General features: G+C 37.2%; 2 protein-coding genes across 2 annotated transcripts; one reads left to right on the top strand and one right to left on the bottom strand.

Moving 5' to 3' along the window:
• The first annotated feature begins 1,245 nt into the window (after positions 1–1,245).
• On the top strand, positions 1,246–1,896 carry LOC107477555 (protein MAIN-LIKE 1-like). Its single transcript, XM_016097600.1, has one exon. It carries the CDS (start codon positions 1,246–1,248, stop codon positions 1,894–1,896), a length of 651 nt encoding a protein of 216 aa, XP_015953086.1.
• A 5,322-nt stretch (positions 1,897–7,218) lies between these two features.
• On the bottom strand, positions 7,219–10,295 carry LOC107477545 (uncharacterized). The gene is made up of 4 exons (XM_016097588.3): positions 10,001–10,295; positions 9,188–9,364; positions 7,906–8,281; positions 7,219–7,823 (listed from the first exon to the last, which is right to left on the bottom strand). Exons 2-4 carry the CDS (start codon positions 9,354–9,356, stop codon positions 7,511–7,513), a joined length of 858 nt encoding a protein of 285 aa, XP_015953074.1. The 5' UTR covers positions 9,357–9,364; positions 10,001–10,295; the 3' UTR covers positions 7,219–7,510.
• Between the last annotated feature and the right edge of the window lie 5,779 nt (positions 10,296–16,074).

Genomic DNA, 16,074 nt, shown 5'->3' with positions numbered 1-16,074 from the left:
ATTGGTGAGATATTTATCATCATTTATAGAATATTCTAATCTCACAATTATTTAGTCTTTATTTTTTAAAAAAAATGCATTATTTATTTGAAAAAAAATATTTATTCACTATTATCATTTAAATAAAATATAAAATAGATATTAAACAAATTTTTTTAATAATTACTCCACCATAAATATGTATCTAGAGTTTAAGAACATATGAAATAAATATAACACTTAACCCTTACACTAACACAATAAGATCATCATCATAAGCCCCTTTAACACAAATTAAATAAATTAACATACAATAATAAAGAAACAATCAAATTAAAAAAGGGCAAATGACATACACAATTTCACCAAAATAAAAAACGTAACAAGATTTCACCAAGAGCACTTTTCTATATAGTTTGAATTAGTGCAATTCGAATTACATATACTCAAGCATTAATTCGAATCAAGCTGATTCGAATTACACACACACTCATTCGAATGGGTTAGGTTCGAACTAGTCAATTTGTCGTGCCCATAGTAATTCGAAACAGGCTGTTTCAAATTACTCCCTGTTTTGCCTATATAAGTAGTTCAAACTAACTTCATTCGAACCACTATTCTAAATCCATACCCCACTAAATCCTAGAAAAAATGACCCAGAATAATTCCAACAAAGGCTTGAGCAGAATATTTAGCCGATGGGACCGGACCGACTTTATCGTTTGGATAGAGTAGCCCATATAGCTAGTGTCATCAACGAAGAGGTTAGTGTGAACTTATTCTTTTAAAATAGGATTGAATAACTTATTTTTTTATATTTTTTATATATATTTTTTTTGTTAGTAGTTTTGATAGTTAATGATGTTAGTGGCATTGTTAGTGAATGATTTTAGCGGTTTTGTTAGTGGTTTTGATAGTGAATGATGTTAGTAGTTTTGTTAGGGGTTTTGTTAATGGTCTAGGGGGTGAATGATGTTATTGGTTTTGTTAGTGAATGATGTTAGTGGCTTTGTTAGTGGTTTTGTAAGTGATTTTGTTAGTTTTGTTAGTGAATGATGCTAGTGGTTTTATTAGTGGTTTTCTTAGTGGTTTTGTTAGCGGTATTGTTAGTGATTTTGTTGGTAGTTTTGTTAGTGGTTTTGTTAGTGGTTTTGCTAGTGGTTTTGTTGGTGATTTTGTTAGTGGTTTTGTTAGTGAATGATCTTTTATTAGTGAATGATTTAAGTGGTTTTTATTTTCTGGTACATTATCTTTGCAACCCTAACGATGTATCTCGAGCATGTGACGACAGCAGGGTATGCGTCTGAACGAGAAGTACATTCCGTACTTGCAGATGGCCGGCTTATACCATCTTGTAAGCTGAACAAGAGATGGTTCAGACTGGATGAGCCCCTGGTCAGTACAATCGTTGAGCGCTGGCGTCCGGAGACGCACACATTTCATATGCCGTTCAGAGAGTGCACCATTACACTGCAGGACGTGGCATACCAGTTAGGCGTGTTGATCGATGGACGTTATGTTAGTGGTTGCCTGACAGATTTTCAAACGTACATCCAGGGTGGTCCGCTAGCTTGGGTGTGGTTTCAGGAGTTGCTGGGTGTGTTACCTGCTGTTAACCAAATCCAGAAGTTTGCAGTGAACTGCAACTGGTTCCAGGAGACCTTTGGAGAGCTCCTTGAGGGAGCCGATGAGCCCACAGTTAGGAGGTATGCCCGGGCCTATATAATGATGCTGTTAGGGACTCAGCTATTTGCTGATAAGTCTAGCAACCGCATTCAAATTAGGTGGCTCCCATACGTAGCTAGGCTTAAGGACATGGGTGGCTATAGCTGGGGATCAGCTGCTCACTCGTGGTTATACCGGTGCATGTGCTGCATGGCGAATAGACATGTGGTGAAGTTAGCCAGACCGTTATAGCTACTTCAGTCATGGATCTTCTGGCGCTTTCCTAGATTTAGGTCAACTGGGTATGATACGTTCAGCTAGCCCTTGGCCTCGAGGTATTGTTAATGTATTCTATCGTCTACTATTATTTTATTATATCTACGTTTATATTGTTATATTACTTGGTGTTATTTTCATTTCGTGATAACATGGGCGTGCGTTGCAGATGGTCAGATCACAATCCTACAGCGAGCGAGAAAGGACCTCGAGTGCAGATGTGGAGGCTCAGGAGAGACCTCTTATAGGCTGGGGATGTAAGTATATGAACCACTCCTTCTGATTATATACTCTTTCAGATTAGCAAGTGTTCTTGGCTAAACGCTGATGGTTTGTGTTCGCAGTTTATTTGGATTCCGTACAACTCCCTTTACATTCTTCATGTTGTGCATCTGGAGATATTAGAGCCTCTGCATACGGCATTATGGAGGTTTGTGACGGTGCTGATATATTTTGCCGTTATAGAGTGACACCAGATAGATCGGGTGCTACCGCAGTTTGGTGGAGTACAGCCCCGACCCCAGCCCGCCCTCAACATCGAATTCTTGATGTCCAAGGATGGTAGAGGTGGTGATCGTTGGTTCCCGTACAGCTTGCAGTTCTGGCACCTTCATTGGGAGAGCCGGGCGGATCATGTGCTTCGGTTTGATGTTGTGCCAAACCCAAGTCCATCACATGATTTTCTGGATTGGTGGGGTCAGCATAGTAAGAGATTACTGTCACATGAGCTATATCTCGGTGATCCCAGAGTCGTGCCTATTTTGGTCGAGGCGACACAGCGAGGTGTCGGACGAGTGCCTGACATGGATCGGGTGGATGATGTTCCAGATAGGCATCGCGTTGAGTGGAGAGCTCGTGTTGGGACACATAGGAGCCAGCGTGAGTGGAGGTAGCTCGGTTAGGCCATGGCAGAGGGAGACGCTAGGGGGAGGGGTGGTGGCAGACGACAGGGACGTGGTGGATGACGCAGGGTCCGTGCTGGAGTAGACGACGACGGGGGCCATGACGAGGATGACAACGCTGGAGATCATGATGGGGCTGGTAGGGGTGAAATTTGCAGTCACATGTTGAATACAGAATGTACGGTATGTAACAGGTGGTAGCCATCCTCCGTCGGGAGCCTCAAGTGTAGTCTTGATACCGTTGTGTCTATATGATATCACTAGGATACCCGGTTGCGGGGTCACGTGCTGGCGAAGATGGGATAGAAAAAATGACTAGGACTCCGCATTCTCACCCTCCACGAGTGCAAATGCAACATGCAGAATGTTCTACTTGATTTGATATCCAAGGAAGTCTTTGTCTCTAGAAATGTTGAATTTTATAAAAATTGCTTCCCTTTTGCACAAAACAAGCACAAACAAACACATACACCCAAATCTAAAATTATCATGCCACTTACACCAAGACTAGAAAAAAAACCCTTTTACATATTTTTTAAACCGAAAATTGGCCAAGAGTTATTAAAGGTAACTCGATAAGTCCTCATGAGAACGCTTGTGAGCCAAACATAGAAAACACCCAACCAAGAGGACTTGAACATAGTACACTAAGAAGATCTACAAGGGAGAAACGACCACCCACTCATTTAAAATATTTTGTTTATGTAAGCACCACCATTAACAATGTTGGGTCGAATTGATCCATCAATTACAACAAAGTCAGGTATCCAATTTCAAATTTTGTGTTATATGATTCACTTTCTACATCACATAAGGCATATTCACTTACACTAACCAATGATGTTAAGCCAAAACGTTATAAAGAGGCAATCTCATAATCTTGTTTGCAAGAAGCCATCAATGCTGAGCTCAAATCTCTAGAGATGAACAAGACATGGAAGCTCACAACTCTACCACATGGGAAGAACGAGATTGGAAGCAAGTGAGTTTTCAAGATAAAGCACAATCCGGATAGGGTTCAATAGAGAGGTATAAGGCCCGATTAGTGGTGAAAGGATACACACAAGTGACTGGTGTTGACTATTTAGACACTTTTAGCCCAGTGATAAAGTTGAAAATATTGAGGATTGTACTGGCTGTAGCTGCCATGAAAGGTTGGATGCTTAAGCAAGTTAATGTGAATACTACTTTCTTGCACGATATACTCAATGAGGAGGTATACATACAGCCACCACAAGGCTTAGCCGCTGGAGAAGGGCAAGTTTGCAAGCTAGAAAGGTTGTTATATGGGTTTAAACAAGCAAGTAGGCAATGGAACCACTGTTTGTTTACAAAGGGGATATAATTTGGATTTACAGCATTGCTGGTATATATGGACGATTTAGTTATAGCGGGCAATGATGAGAAAGAAATCAACTGAATTATAGGGATCTTGGATAAGAAGTTCAAGATCAAAGATATAGGAAACTTCAAATTTTTTTTAGGAATAGAGGTTGCAAAGTCGAAGAAAGGGACTGCCCTCTATCAACAGAAGTATGTCATAGATCTTTTAAAGGAGACAAGGTTTGAAGATGCAAGCTTGCGACTACACCTTTAGACTATACAATGAAGTTGTCCAGAGAAAAGGGGGAGCCACTGAAGGATCACTCGGGCTACAGAAGGCTAGTTGGGAGGCTGTTGTATTTAGCCAATACCAGACTAGATATCAGTCATACAGAGAAAAAACTCAATCAATTTTTGGACTGTCCGACCACCCAACATTTGTAGGTAGCACATCATGTGCTCAGGTACCTAAAGGGAGCCAGCAGCAAGGTTGTTCTTCACTTCAAAGGTAGATTACAATCTAACTGGGTTCTCAGATTCAGGTTGGGCAACATGCCCAGACACAAGGAAGTCAATTTCGAAGTTCATGGAGGTCGGTCTTGGCGACCCTTGTCTTCTTCATCTCTTTTTCTTTTCCTCTGATCATCTGGTCTTTCCACTAAATACCTATTTAACCGGCCTCCCCTTGCCAATTTCTCGATTACATTATTTTAAATCATAACAATCATTGGTGGAATGGCCGTAGATTTTATGGTATCGCAGTATTTTGACCGACTTTCTCCTTTCTTATTTTTAATCGGCTTGGGAGGTGGGATCTTTTCTATGTGGCAAATCTCTCTATTACATTTTTTAAATCATAGCAATCATTGGTGAAATAGCGGTGGATTTTACGGTACTCGCAGTATTCTGATCAACTTATTCGTTTCTTATTTTTTATCGTCCTGGAAGGAGGGATCTTTCTGTATGGAAAATCTCTCTGTAGACATCAACAAGGGATACTCGTAATGGGATGTAGTTCTAATACTTTCGAATTTTGTCTGAGTTTTATTCTTCTTTTTTTTTCGGATTCCTTCTCTTTATCGTGAGACGAATATTGGTTGTGTTGTTTTGGAGCAAGTTCCCTTAAACGAGTTGTTTCTTCCATATTGATGTACTTCTCAGCTCGCTCTTGTACCTCGTACAAAGTGGTTGGGTGTCTCTTGGATATGGATTGAGATAAAGGTCCTTCCCTGAGGTCATTGACTAGTCTCATGATGACTGTTTCGGTAGGTAGGCTATGAATCTCCAAGCATACTTTGTTGAATCTCCATATAAACTCGTTGGGACTCCTCGACTTCTTACTTTACTCCCAAGAAACTTGGCGCATGCTTGACTTTATCCTTTTGAATGGAAAATTGGGTAAGGAAACTTTTTGCCAGATCGTCGAAGCATGTGACCAATCTAGGTGGTAAACTATCTAACCACTTCATGGCCGCCTTAATTAATGTGGTCGGGAAGGCTATACAACGGGTTGAATCTGATGTGTCTGCCATGTACGTGCGGCTTTTGAAATTACTTAGGTGATTTCTTGGATCGATGGTTCCATAAAAAAATCCTTGTCTGGGCTTTTAAAATTTCTAGGAACTTTAACCGGCATGATTTCTTCTATGAATGGATCTTCGCCTGTCAGAGGTGTTTTTTTCTCGGTCTGCTCGGGTTTTTCTTCCCTTAAAGTCAGATTCCAACATCAAGAGCTTTTCTTCTAATTCCCTTCGTCGTCAAACTTCCCTCCTCAGTAATCTTTCAGACTCTTGTTGTCGCTCTAGCTCCTGTTCGAGTTGTTCTAGTCGACCTTGATATTTGTGGACAAGTTCCATGATCTCTGTAGGATCTCTTGGCCCGAATGCTTCAGGTCTATGTACTTCTGAGCTTATCCTGTGTCCTTCTGGGTTTGAAGTGTACGCATCTCTAGTCGCACCTCTCCCTTCGTTAGCTTGGGGAGGTATGACTAACGTCCGTTCATCATTATATTGCTCTTTTTCTCGAGCTTCCGAGTCGGAAGCGATATGTCCATCTTTTGGGATGTCGTCTGCCATTATACGATCTTGATTTCCAGGTCACCAGCACGACGCAAATGTTTCGAGAATTACCTGAAACGGATACGTTTGGATTTGAACCTGAGGTCCAGACTCCTGTAAGGTCAGTGTTCGACGTCTTCTGGTGACGAGGAGCTGCCGTCCGAGTTCTTCGTGAGAAGGTGGGGTGGTAGCTGCAAGGAACTCCGATCCTTAAGTTAGCATGGGTTTTAGGTAGGATTTTAGTAGATTAGGTTCAAAGAATACCTGAGGATGTCAGGATATTTGTAAGTGTAGATGTAGAGTCAATAACCATATTTCAAAGTAGTTCCACCTTTGATGGTGGATAACCGTTCCCTTTTGTTAAAGAGGTTGTTGAGATTTCTCTTCTAAATTAATAAAAAATATCTTAGAAGCTAGTTACTTATTTAGATAAGGATAGACTCATGTCGCCATATCCGGCCTTTTATAATGTCGGGTGTAGTAATAATGAAGATATGATATATGTAGAGTGTTGATTGGGCTTTACACATTTTGAACATGACTAAGTTGTAGACCAAGATATGGATACTTATATATCCAAAGTCAACTTTGATAAGTTACTTTTGAAAAATAAAACTTTACCAAACAATCTAGCACATGTATATATAAAAAATTAGTTATACGCAAAAATATATTATCACTATTTTTCTGTACAAATAACTTTTTATAAAATTGTCATTAAAAAATAAAAACTGATATAAATACATTAAAAAAAAGAAAAAGAAAAAAAATAAAGAAATGACACATGCGTAGAATTCACACAATTCTGACCATAATCAAATAAAATCCATCTGATTTTCCTACTTCCAGAAAAACAATATATTTCATTTTAATGTTGTTTTAGTTTTGCTTTTGGAAATAACGATTTTTTAAATTTAACTAAGAAAATTTCTAGAATGAGTTAAATATTTTTAGTTCAATATGAGATCCACGCAAAGTAGGTTGCTAGTTTCAACGAAACGAATGAAGCTTGGATGGATATTATGATGTTAAATCTGATTGGATTTCATGAGATGAAATTTCCACAAATCTCTACATGAATTTCATTTGTCAATAGTTCGGCAACAAAAAGTTGCTGTAACTTCTTGTAGGCATAAATCTCACCCATGCTTTGCCAAATTGCATTTACCTAGCTTACTACTATTCAACTTGTATATGATAAATTTACCCACATCTCTGATCTTACGCAATATATGTACAAAGTAAAAATGTTAGTTTTCCAAATTTTCTGAAGTTACCTAAAGTGAATATCAAATTCCACAAAAGTTCTTAGTGACGGTGTTTTCTTCTTTTCTCCTTTTTCTTGTGCTTTGATTTTTCTTTGGACCTGTGCTTCTTAGAGTTAGAGTGCTCCTTGTCTGAGTTGCCAGAGCGAGACTTTCTTCGCTTTTTCAGCCTTTTATCGTGAAGCTCCTCTTCTGAAGATTCATTCGACTTCCCTGATGACAGCCTCTCAGGACCATAAATAAGACGGTGCTCCCTTGCATCCGGTGTAGGACTAGCTTCCCCATCTGGATGGGGCGGAAGGTAAGGCCCAGTCTCATCCATTCTGGGACCGATGCCACCTCTGCCTCGCTTTTTCCTGCACCAAACTAATGTCTCTTAAACAAAAATGAAGACTAAGTGTAAATGACACATCAGAATACAAGAGAAAGTAGCAATACCTCGTATGAAGAAACTCTTCCATCTCTTCATCCCTTATACCTTCTGGTTCTGGATTATACTCTGGTTCTTGAAAACTGCCATGTCTACTCATGCTTCTTGATAGGTTACTATTACTAATATCCTTGTAGTGTTTGTCAGAACTTCCTTTATCTTTTGATCCACACTTATCCCATTCTCTTTTACTTGAACATGAAGAAGAGGCATTCAAGCTATTATCAAAAGCAGCATATCTTCTAGAGATTCCTGATGAGTCACGATCCGTGTGGCTTTTGTAACCACTGCTTTTATCTTTCGTGGTGCCTTTAGCCTGTTTATCAAGTTCCAATTCTTTCTGTCGCACTCGCCACATCTCATTCACTTCCACAGCTCGATTTGCTGATATGAAAAAAAATTAATAAACAATTGACATAAATTATAGCACAACACAGACAAGAGGAGGATGACCATTTTATTATCTAGATCCTCAATAAATGAAGTTTCAACATGGTTAAATGCAATAACAACAAAGCTGTATTGATACAACAGAAATTAAGCCTTATCCCACATGATGGGGTTGGCATACCATAATGTTCTATAACTAAGAAATATCCATAGATAATAAGGAACACAGTCGTCAATATCAGATGTCACTATATTATGGCTGATCTCAAAACTGCCATAGATGATTCGGAGGTTAGAGGAATGTAGGATGATCAAGATTTTGACAAAGGCATATATATATGTATGTGTGTGTGTGTAGAGAGAGAGAGCAAAGATCAAATAACCCCAGTGTTAATTTAAGCAAATTTAAACTGTTTATATCTATCTAACAGTGTTATTTTTTCTCAATCTAATTGTTGACCTACAATCACCTATCGTGAAGATCATTTGTACCAAGTTTTGTAAATATACATCAATAAGACTATTGTAACAATCCATAGGCATGTGTGTTTTAAATTTTTATATTTTCGTTGATTTTTATCTATAAAAAGGTATATCAAATGATTCTGAATTGAGATGAAATTTCATATACATGATCTATAGTATATAAGCTTCTAATCCGATGATAGCTTTTACAAAAAAGTAGTCCAATAAAAGTTATTTGATTGTGTTACATTAAGTTAAACTTAGATAAATAGATAAACTTTCTACTACAAACAGGAAAAGTTCCACTGGATCAGATATACAGACATTCTTTCATGCATAGTAATATAACTTCCTTGAAAGAACAGACCTGAATCATAAGATAATCTAGAACAAAAATAGCCAAGTTCTATCTAAAATTTGTGACTAAGAACCAACCTTGTTGTACCCCACGTACAGTAGCAGTGAGGAAACGTGAATTTGGCCGAGTCCTTACATTAGGCTTATGAAGATAAGCCAGAACACCTTCCTGTTCAGACTGTTGCCGCAATTCAGCTGCTTCCCTCATAAGCATAGCAGCTAATCTGTTTTCAGTCTCCAAATCCATCTGTGCAGCTGGTCATATGACCCAAAAAAATAGAGAGGAAAACATTGGTGAGAGGATAATTGAATGAATAACAATGAAAACAAATAACTATGAATCAACTTGAAGGTTATTGCAGATGGCAGCTCATGGTGGTGAGCCAAAATTCTGCCATAGAATATGGCGTATGATGTCATGGGAAATGGCGAATTACCTCAAAAATGAGGAGTGCTAAGGGCCAGCAAGTTTTGTAATTTGTAGCCATCAATTAGCCATTATTAGCGTTTTTAATGGTGTGAAATTACATCTAATGGTATATTAGATAAGATTGCTTACTTTCCTTTTGCTGGTTAAGTGCTGGCCAGATTTTAATAAAACTGCTGGTCCATAGCTGGCCCATAGACTTTTCCCGTAAAAAATAAATGTATGGGCAAAAAAATGCAGAAAAATTGGACATATAAGTTATAAAATCTAATCAATCTAAGCAATTTTCTACTCATAAGGCATGCAATTAATTCAGCAAATTCAATAGAAATTCAACAAATAAACATACATCAAGTCTTAACACACCAAAATACATGTATACGCGCAATCAAAACAAGATATAACCAAAAGAATGAATAAGTACAGCAACAAATATTAAAGTGATAATGAAAATTGGAACCAACCACTCTTGGACGATAGAGCCAGTTAGCTGCCTAGCACGCGAGAGAACAGCACAGCCTTTGCACGTTGGGTGTCCGACGCCGATGCCACCGCCACGAACAGTAAAGACCGGAGAATGCAGAAATGAGATTATCGGAGAAGTATAAACAGAAAGATTACGACGATGATTTGATCCGGAACAAGATTTGATTGTGAAAGAGAGATGACACCCTGTAAGATTGAAAAGGACGAGGGAAAATAAAATTTTATTTTTCTGAGAAAGTGAAACCCTAGTTTGATGGGCATTTCAGAGAATTACTATATTTATGGTACCAATAAAGAACTGCTGGACAAATGACAAAAATCAGTCAACTATAAAAAATTTTGCACAAAAAGATTAATCGAAAAAAACAACAGAATTCATATTTTTTTAATTTTTAAATTAAAATTAATGTATTAATTATATAGGTTATAACTTTTAAATATAAAAAATAAATACAAATAAAATTATTTGAAATATATATATATATTATATAATTGTTAGAATATATTTTTTATTGTTATTTTTAATAATCTATTATTAAAAGCACTACTTCAAGGGTAATTATAATGTACAGATGCAAGTGTATAAAGATTTACAGATATTCTCATTAGAAGAAGACAATAACAACACGTGTCCATGAACTATGATAGCGGAAGCAGCTTAAAATTGTGCAGAAAAAGCTAAGGTTTGTGCATAACGCACCACAGAGCCGAGCTTCCTACGCTGGAATGGTGGATGGCTCTGTCTGGTTTTAATTTTTTATTTGGACAATATTCAAATAGATAGTTGGACCATTGCATGCCTTTGCCTTTGCAATGAATGGGCCTGAGAGCAAAAAAGTAATTCCTGCAATGGGCTGCTGCAATTTGCAATGGGCTGCTGCAATTTGGGTTTTCTGGTTGAAGAATACTGATTCTTCATGGTCGAATGGTTTGGTGAATTTAGGATGTTCTTTGAACCAATTTCAAACTTTATCTGGATGGGCCATGGCGGCATCAAACTGAGACCACCATTTTACATAGGCATTCCTTTGAAGCATAGGTGATGTCTTTGGATGTTCTTGTTTGCCATACCTATACTGCCATGAGAATACCCAGGCCAGGGAGAATACAGAAAAAAATTGAAGATCTGTAGGAATGCTTGTTTTCTGTTGGTCAAATTTCTTGGTGAAAATTTTGAACCCCTCATCAGCAGGTGGGGACAAGATTTCTGGTAGAGGTCCAAAGTAGTCCCACCATTGGGAGAACCAATTTGAAAACAGGTAATTGGTATTTTTCTTGAAATAAATAAGCCAAGAATGTCTGTTCTGATTATTTTGTAACCAAAATACTCTTGTCCAGGCATCCATATAATCCCAATAAGAATATCCTATCGGGTCAAAAAGATGAGAAAATTTTCTAGTATTATTTGAATTTTTACCAAATTGAGTAGGGGTGAGTACTTTTAGGATTTGAATGGTTGAATGAGTTATGTTGGTGGCATCTTTAGGGTCTTTGTAGTGTTTTATTGAGACTGAATCTGAATCCACTAGTATGAATTCATAAAACTGTCTGGTTTTGTTCAAGGCTGTTGGTCTAAAATGGAATCCTGGTGGAAAGACTTTAGGGATAACTTTAAAAGGTGATTTCTCCCAAAACTCGGGTTCCATTAGGAGGACAAATGAGAACTTGTTTTTTGAAATGTATGTGGATGGTTGTTTTGATTGAGTGTTGATGGGCTGTGTTTGGATTGGTTGAGGTGGTGTTGCTTGAGCAATTATTTTTCCTTTTGGATCATTGCAAATGGTTTTTTGAGTTGCCATTTGTGAGATAAGTTTGGTAAGGTCTATTTCATCTTCATCTGAGCTGTCACATATGTCAACCCAGGATTTTTTATGGAGCTTTGAAAGGCCTGCATCTTGTAAGGCCAACAAGGTTTAGATTGGGAAGGCATAATCTGTCTTTGTTTGTTTGGCTGTTTGACTACTTGGGGGTTGAGTAGATGACTCAACTACATTTTTTGTGATCTGAGTAGATGACTCAGTCGGCTCTTGGGTTATGGGAAAAGGTTGTTGGGTAGATGACCCAGTTGGGGTACTTGACCCAGATCTCTTAGTTGGCCCAGGTAGGGCTAGATGAATACCTCTGTCTCTTACCGAGGCTAATGTTGCCTTTTTAGGCATCTTTTCCTTGATTATCTCCCTGCAAATATTATGATGATTGTTTTGGTTTCTTTGATTTCCTGGATTTCTCTCTTAAGATTGTTAACCTCAGTTTGGAGGTCCTGAATGGTTATGGGACGAATAACTTGTTTTTCTAATTTTTTGAAAATAGGTTTGACATCATATTTATTGTTAAGAACCAAATTTTTGGGTTTTTTCTCCTTTTGTAAAGATCTTTTTAGTTTCAAAAGAAAGTCTTTCTTTTGTTCTGGATTGTCAATAGCCTCGATTGAAATTTTGTGATGCATAAAACAATGGCTAAAATTTCTTTTTTGATTGTGGAATATTTTTGTTGAGTACTATTCCAGTGTTTGGATGTAAATGCAATGATACATTCTTTATCATACAATTTTTGTTTTAGAATACCACCATAACCTAAATCTGATGCATTAGTTTCTACTATTTTGAATGCATGAGAAATAGGTAGGTACAGACAAGGAAGATTGCGGACTTTGGTTTTAAGAAATCTGATAATATCAGAATGTTTGTCTGTCCAAGGTGGAGGATTTTTCTTAAGCCTATCATGGAGGGGCTTAATGAGATTGTTAAGATTCGGGATGAAATCTAAAACATAATTGAGACATCCTAGGAACCTCTGGAGCTGAGGTTTATCAAGGATATAATTTGAAAACTTTTCTGCAAACAAAATTGATCTTTCAATAGGAGTTATTGTTCCTTGGAAAATTATGTGATCAAGAAAGCGGATTTTTGTCTGAAAAAGAATAATTTTTGATTTAGAAACAGCAAGTCCGTTTTTCTGGATGATGTACATAAAAGTTTTAACATGTTTGAAATGTTCTTCTAGAGTCTGGGAAAAAATTAAGACATCATCAATATAAATGATTGCAAAGTTTGAGAATGGATTGAAAATATCGTTCATGATTTTCTGAAATTCGGAAAGGGCATTTTTCAGACCAAAAGGCATTACATTCCATTCATACTGCCCAAATGGAACAAGAAATTTGGTCCTTAGCAATAAATATGATGTCAAACCTATTTTCAAAAAATTTGAAAAACAAGTTATTCGTCCCATAACCATTCAGGACCTCCAAAATGAGGTTAACAATCTTAAGAGAGAAATCCAGGAAATCAAAAGAAATCAAGACGATCATCATCTCATTCTCTCGCAATTAATACAAGAGGAAGAATCTGGTGATGAGGAACTTGGTTCTCTTTTAAACCAAACTGAGTGCTCTAAGGAACAAGAAAATAAGATTTCTAACGACAATGAGGGAAAAGAAATTTTGAGAATAATAAATGTGTTCTCTTTCATGAAGCATCGCATTAATGTCGTAATTGTCGTTAAAGATTTTGTTTTTGACACCATAGCACTCTTTGACTTAGGTGCAGATTCAAACTTTATTAAGGAAGGTCTGATCCCCACAAAATATTTCGAAAAGACTACTGAACGCCTTAGCTCAATAACGGGTGAAAGGCTAAGTATCAATTTTAAAATAACCAATGTCTTTATTGAAAAGGAAAATATCAGAATTCCCACCGAATTCATTATAGCAAAAAATATAAAAAATGATGTAGTTTTTGGGACACCTTTCATAAATCTTTTGTTTCCATATCTGGCAGATTTTCCTAGACTTACCTCTTTTGTGGGAGGACAGGTAACTTTCTTTGAGTTCTTAGACTCGCCAAAACAAAGATCTCTAAACCTAATTGAATCCAAAACCAAATAGATTTGTTTTTTAAAAGAAGAAATCTCTTTCAAAACCCTTGAATCTTACTCAACCAAAGATTCAAGAAAAAATAAAAAATCTTTCAAATCAAATTGAAAGGTCTATTTGTTCTGATTTGCCTCATGCCTTCTGGAATAGGAAAGAACACATTGTTGATCTTCCCTATGAAAAGGATTTCAAAGAATAAAAAATTCCTACAAAAGCCCGCCCCATTCAAATGAATGAGCAGCTTTTGCAGCATTGTCAAAAAGAAATTAAAGATCTTTTGGATAAAGGGTTAATCCGTCCTAGCAAGAGTCCTTGGTCTTGCTCTGCTTTTTATGTTAATAAACAAGCTGAGATAGAAAGAGGAACTCCCAAGCTTGTCATCAATTACAAACCTTTGAATCAAGCTTTACAGTGGATTCGTTACCCCATCCCAAACAAAAAGGATTTGCTTAAGAGGTTAAACTCAGCAAACATTTTTTCAAAATTTGATATGAAGTTCGATTTTTGGCAAATCCAAATCACTGAATCAGACCGATATAAAACAACATTTACAGTTCCATTTGGGCAGTATGAATGGAATGTAATGCCTTTTGGTCTGAAAAATGCCCCTTCCGAATTTCAAAAAATTATGAACGATATTTTCAACCCATTCTCAAACTTTTCAATCGTTTATATTGATGATGTCTTAATTTTTTTCCAGACTCTGGATGAACATTTCAAACATGTTAAAACTTTTATGTACATCATCCAGAAAAACGGACTTGCTGTTTCTAAATCAAAAATTGTTCTTTTTCAGACAAAAATTCGCTTTCTTGGTCACATAATTTTCCAAGGAACAATAACTCCTATTGAAAGATCAATTTTGTTTGCAGAAAAGTTTCAAATTATATCCTTGATAAACCTCAGCTCCAGAGGTTCCTAGGATGTCTCAATTATGTTTCAGATTTCATCCCGAATCTTAACAATCTCATTAAGCCCCTCCATGATAGGCTTAAGAAAAATCCTCCACCTTGGACAGACAAACATTCTGATATTATCAGATTTCTTAAAACCAAAGTCCACAATCTTCCTTGTCTATACCTACCTATTCCTCATGCATTCAAAATAGTAGAAACTGATGCATCAGATTTAGGTTATGGTGATATTCTAAAACAAAAATTGCATGATAAAGAACGTATCATTGCATTTACATCCAAACACTGGAATAGTATTCAACAAAAATATTCCACAATCAAAAAAGAAATTTTAGCCATTGTTTTATGCATCACAAAATTTCAATCTGACTTACTCAATCAAAAATTTTTAGTTCGAGTTGATTGCAAATCAGCTAAAGACGTGTTACAAAATGATGTCAAAAATCTTGCATTAAAACAAATTTTTGCCAGATGGCAAGCAATTTTAAGTGTCTTTGATTTCGACATTGAGCATATCAAGGGTAACTCAAACTCTCTCCCTGACTTTCTCACACGTGAATATTTGCAGGGAGATAATCAAGGGAAAGATGCCTAAAAATGCAACATTAGCCTCGGTAAGAGGCAGAGGTATTCGTCTAGCCCTACCTGGGCCAACTAAGAGATCTGGGTCAAGTACCCCAACTGGGTCATCTACCCAACAACCTTCCCCCATAACCCAAGAGGCGACTGAGTCATCTACTCAGATCACAAAAAATGTAGTTGAGTCATCTACTCAACCTCCAAATAGTCAAACAGCCAAACAAACAAAGGCAGATTATGCCTTCCCAATCCAAACCTTGTTGGCCTTACAAGATGCAGGCCTTTCAAAGCTCCATAAAAAATTCTGGGCTGACATATGTGACAGCTCAGATGAAGATGAAATAAACCTTACCAAACTTATCTCACAAATGGCAACTCAAAAAACCATTTGTAATGATCCAAAAGGAAAAACAATTGCCCAAGCAACACCACCTCAACCAATCCAAACCCAGCCCATCAACACTCAATCAAAACAACCATCCACATACATTTCAAAAAACAAGTTCTCATTTGTCCTCCTAATGGAACCCGAGTTTTGGGAGAAATCACCTTTTAAAGTTATCCCTAAAGTCTTTCCACCAGGATTCCATTTTAGACCAACAGCCTTGAACAAAACCAGACAGTTTTATGAATTCATACTAGTAGATTCAGATTCAGTCTCAATAAAACACTACAAAGACCCTAA

This window comes from Arachis duranensis, chromosome 3 (assembly GCF_000817695.3).
Source record: "Arachis duranensis cultivar V14167 chromosome 3, aradu.V14167.gnm2.J7QH, whole genome shotgun sequence".
In the NCBI taxonomy this organism is placed as follows: Eukaryota; Viridiplantae; Streptophyta; class Magnoliopsida; order Fabales; family Fabaceae; genus Arachis; species Arachis duranensis.
This window is presented reverse-complemented; position numbering and strand designations above follow the sequence as displayed.

Bases quoted from the DNA above. Each gene is read 5' to 3' on its own strand.
- LOC107477555 (XM_016097600.1), top strand. From the start codon at position 1,246: ATGTATCTCGAGCATGTGACGACAGCAGGGTATGCGTCTGAACGAGAA.
- LOC107477545 (XM_016097588.3), bottom strand. From the start codon at position 9,356: ATGGATTTGGAGACTGAAAACAGATTAGCTGCTATGCTTATGAGGGAA. The intron at 8,282-9,187 runs GTTGGTTCTTAG...TTTTCATATCAG, and splicing joins TGTACGTGGGGTACAACAAG to CAAATCGAGCTGTGGAAGTG. The intron at 7,824-7,905 runs GTATTGCTACTT...AGTTTGGTGCAG, and splicing joins GAAGAGTTTCTTCATACGAG to GAAAAAGCGAGGCAGAGGTG.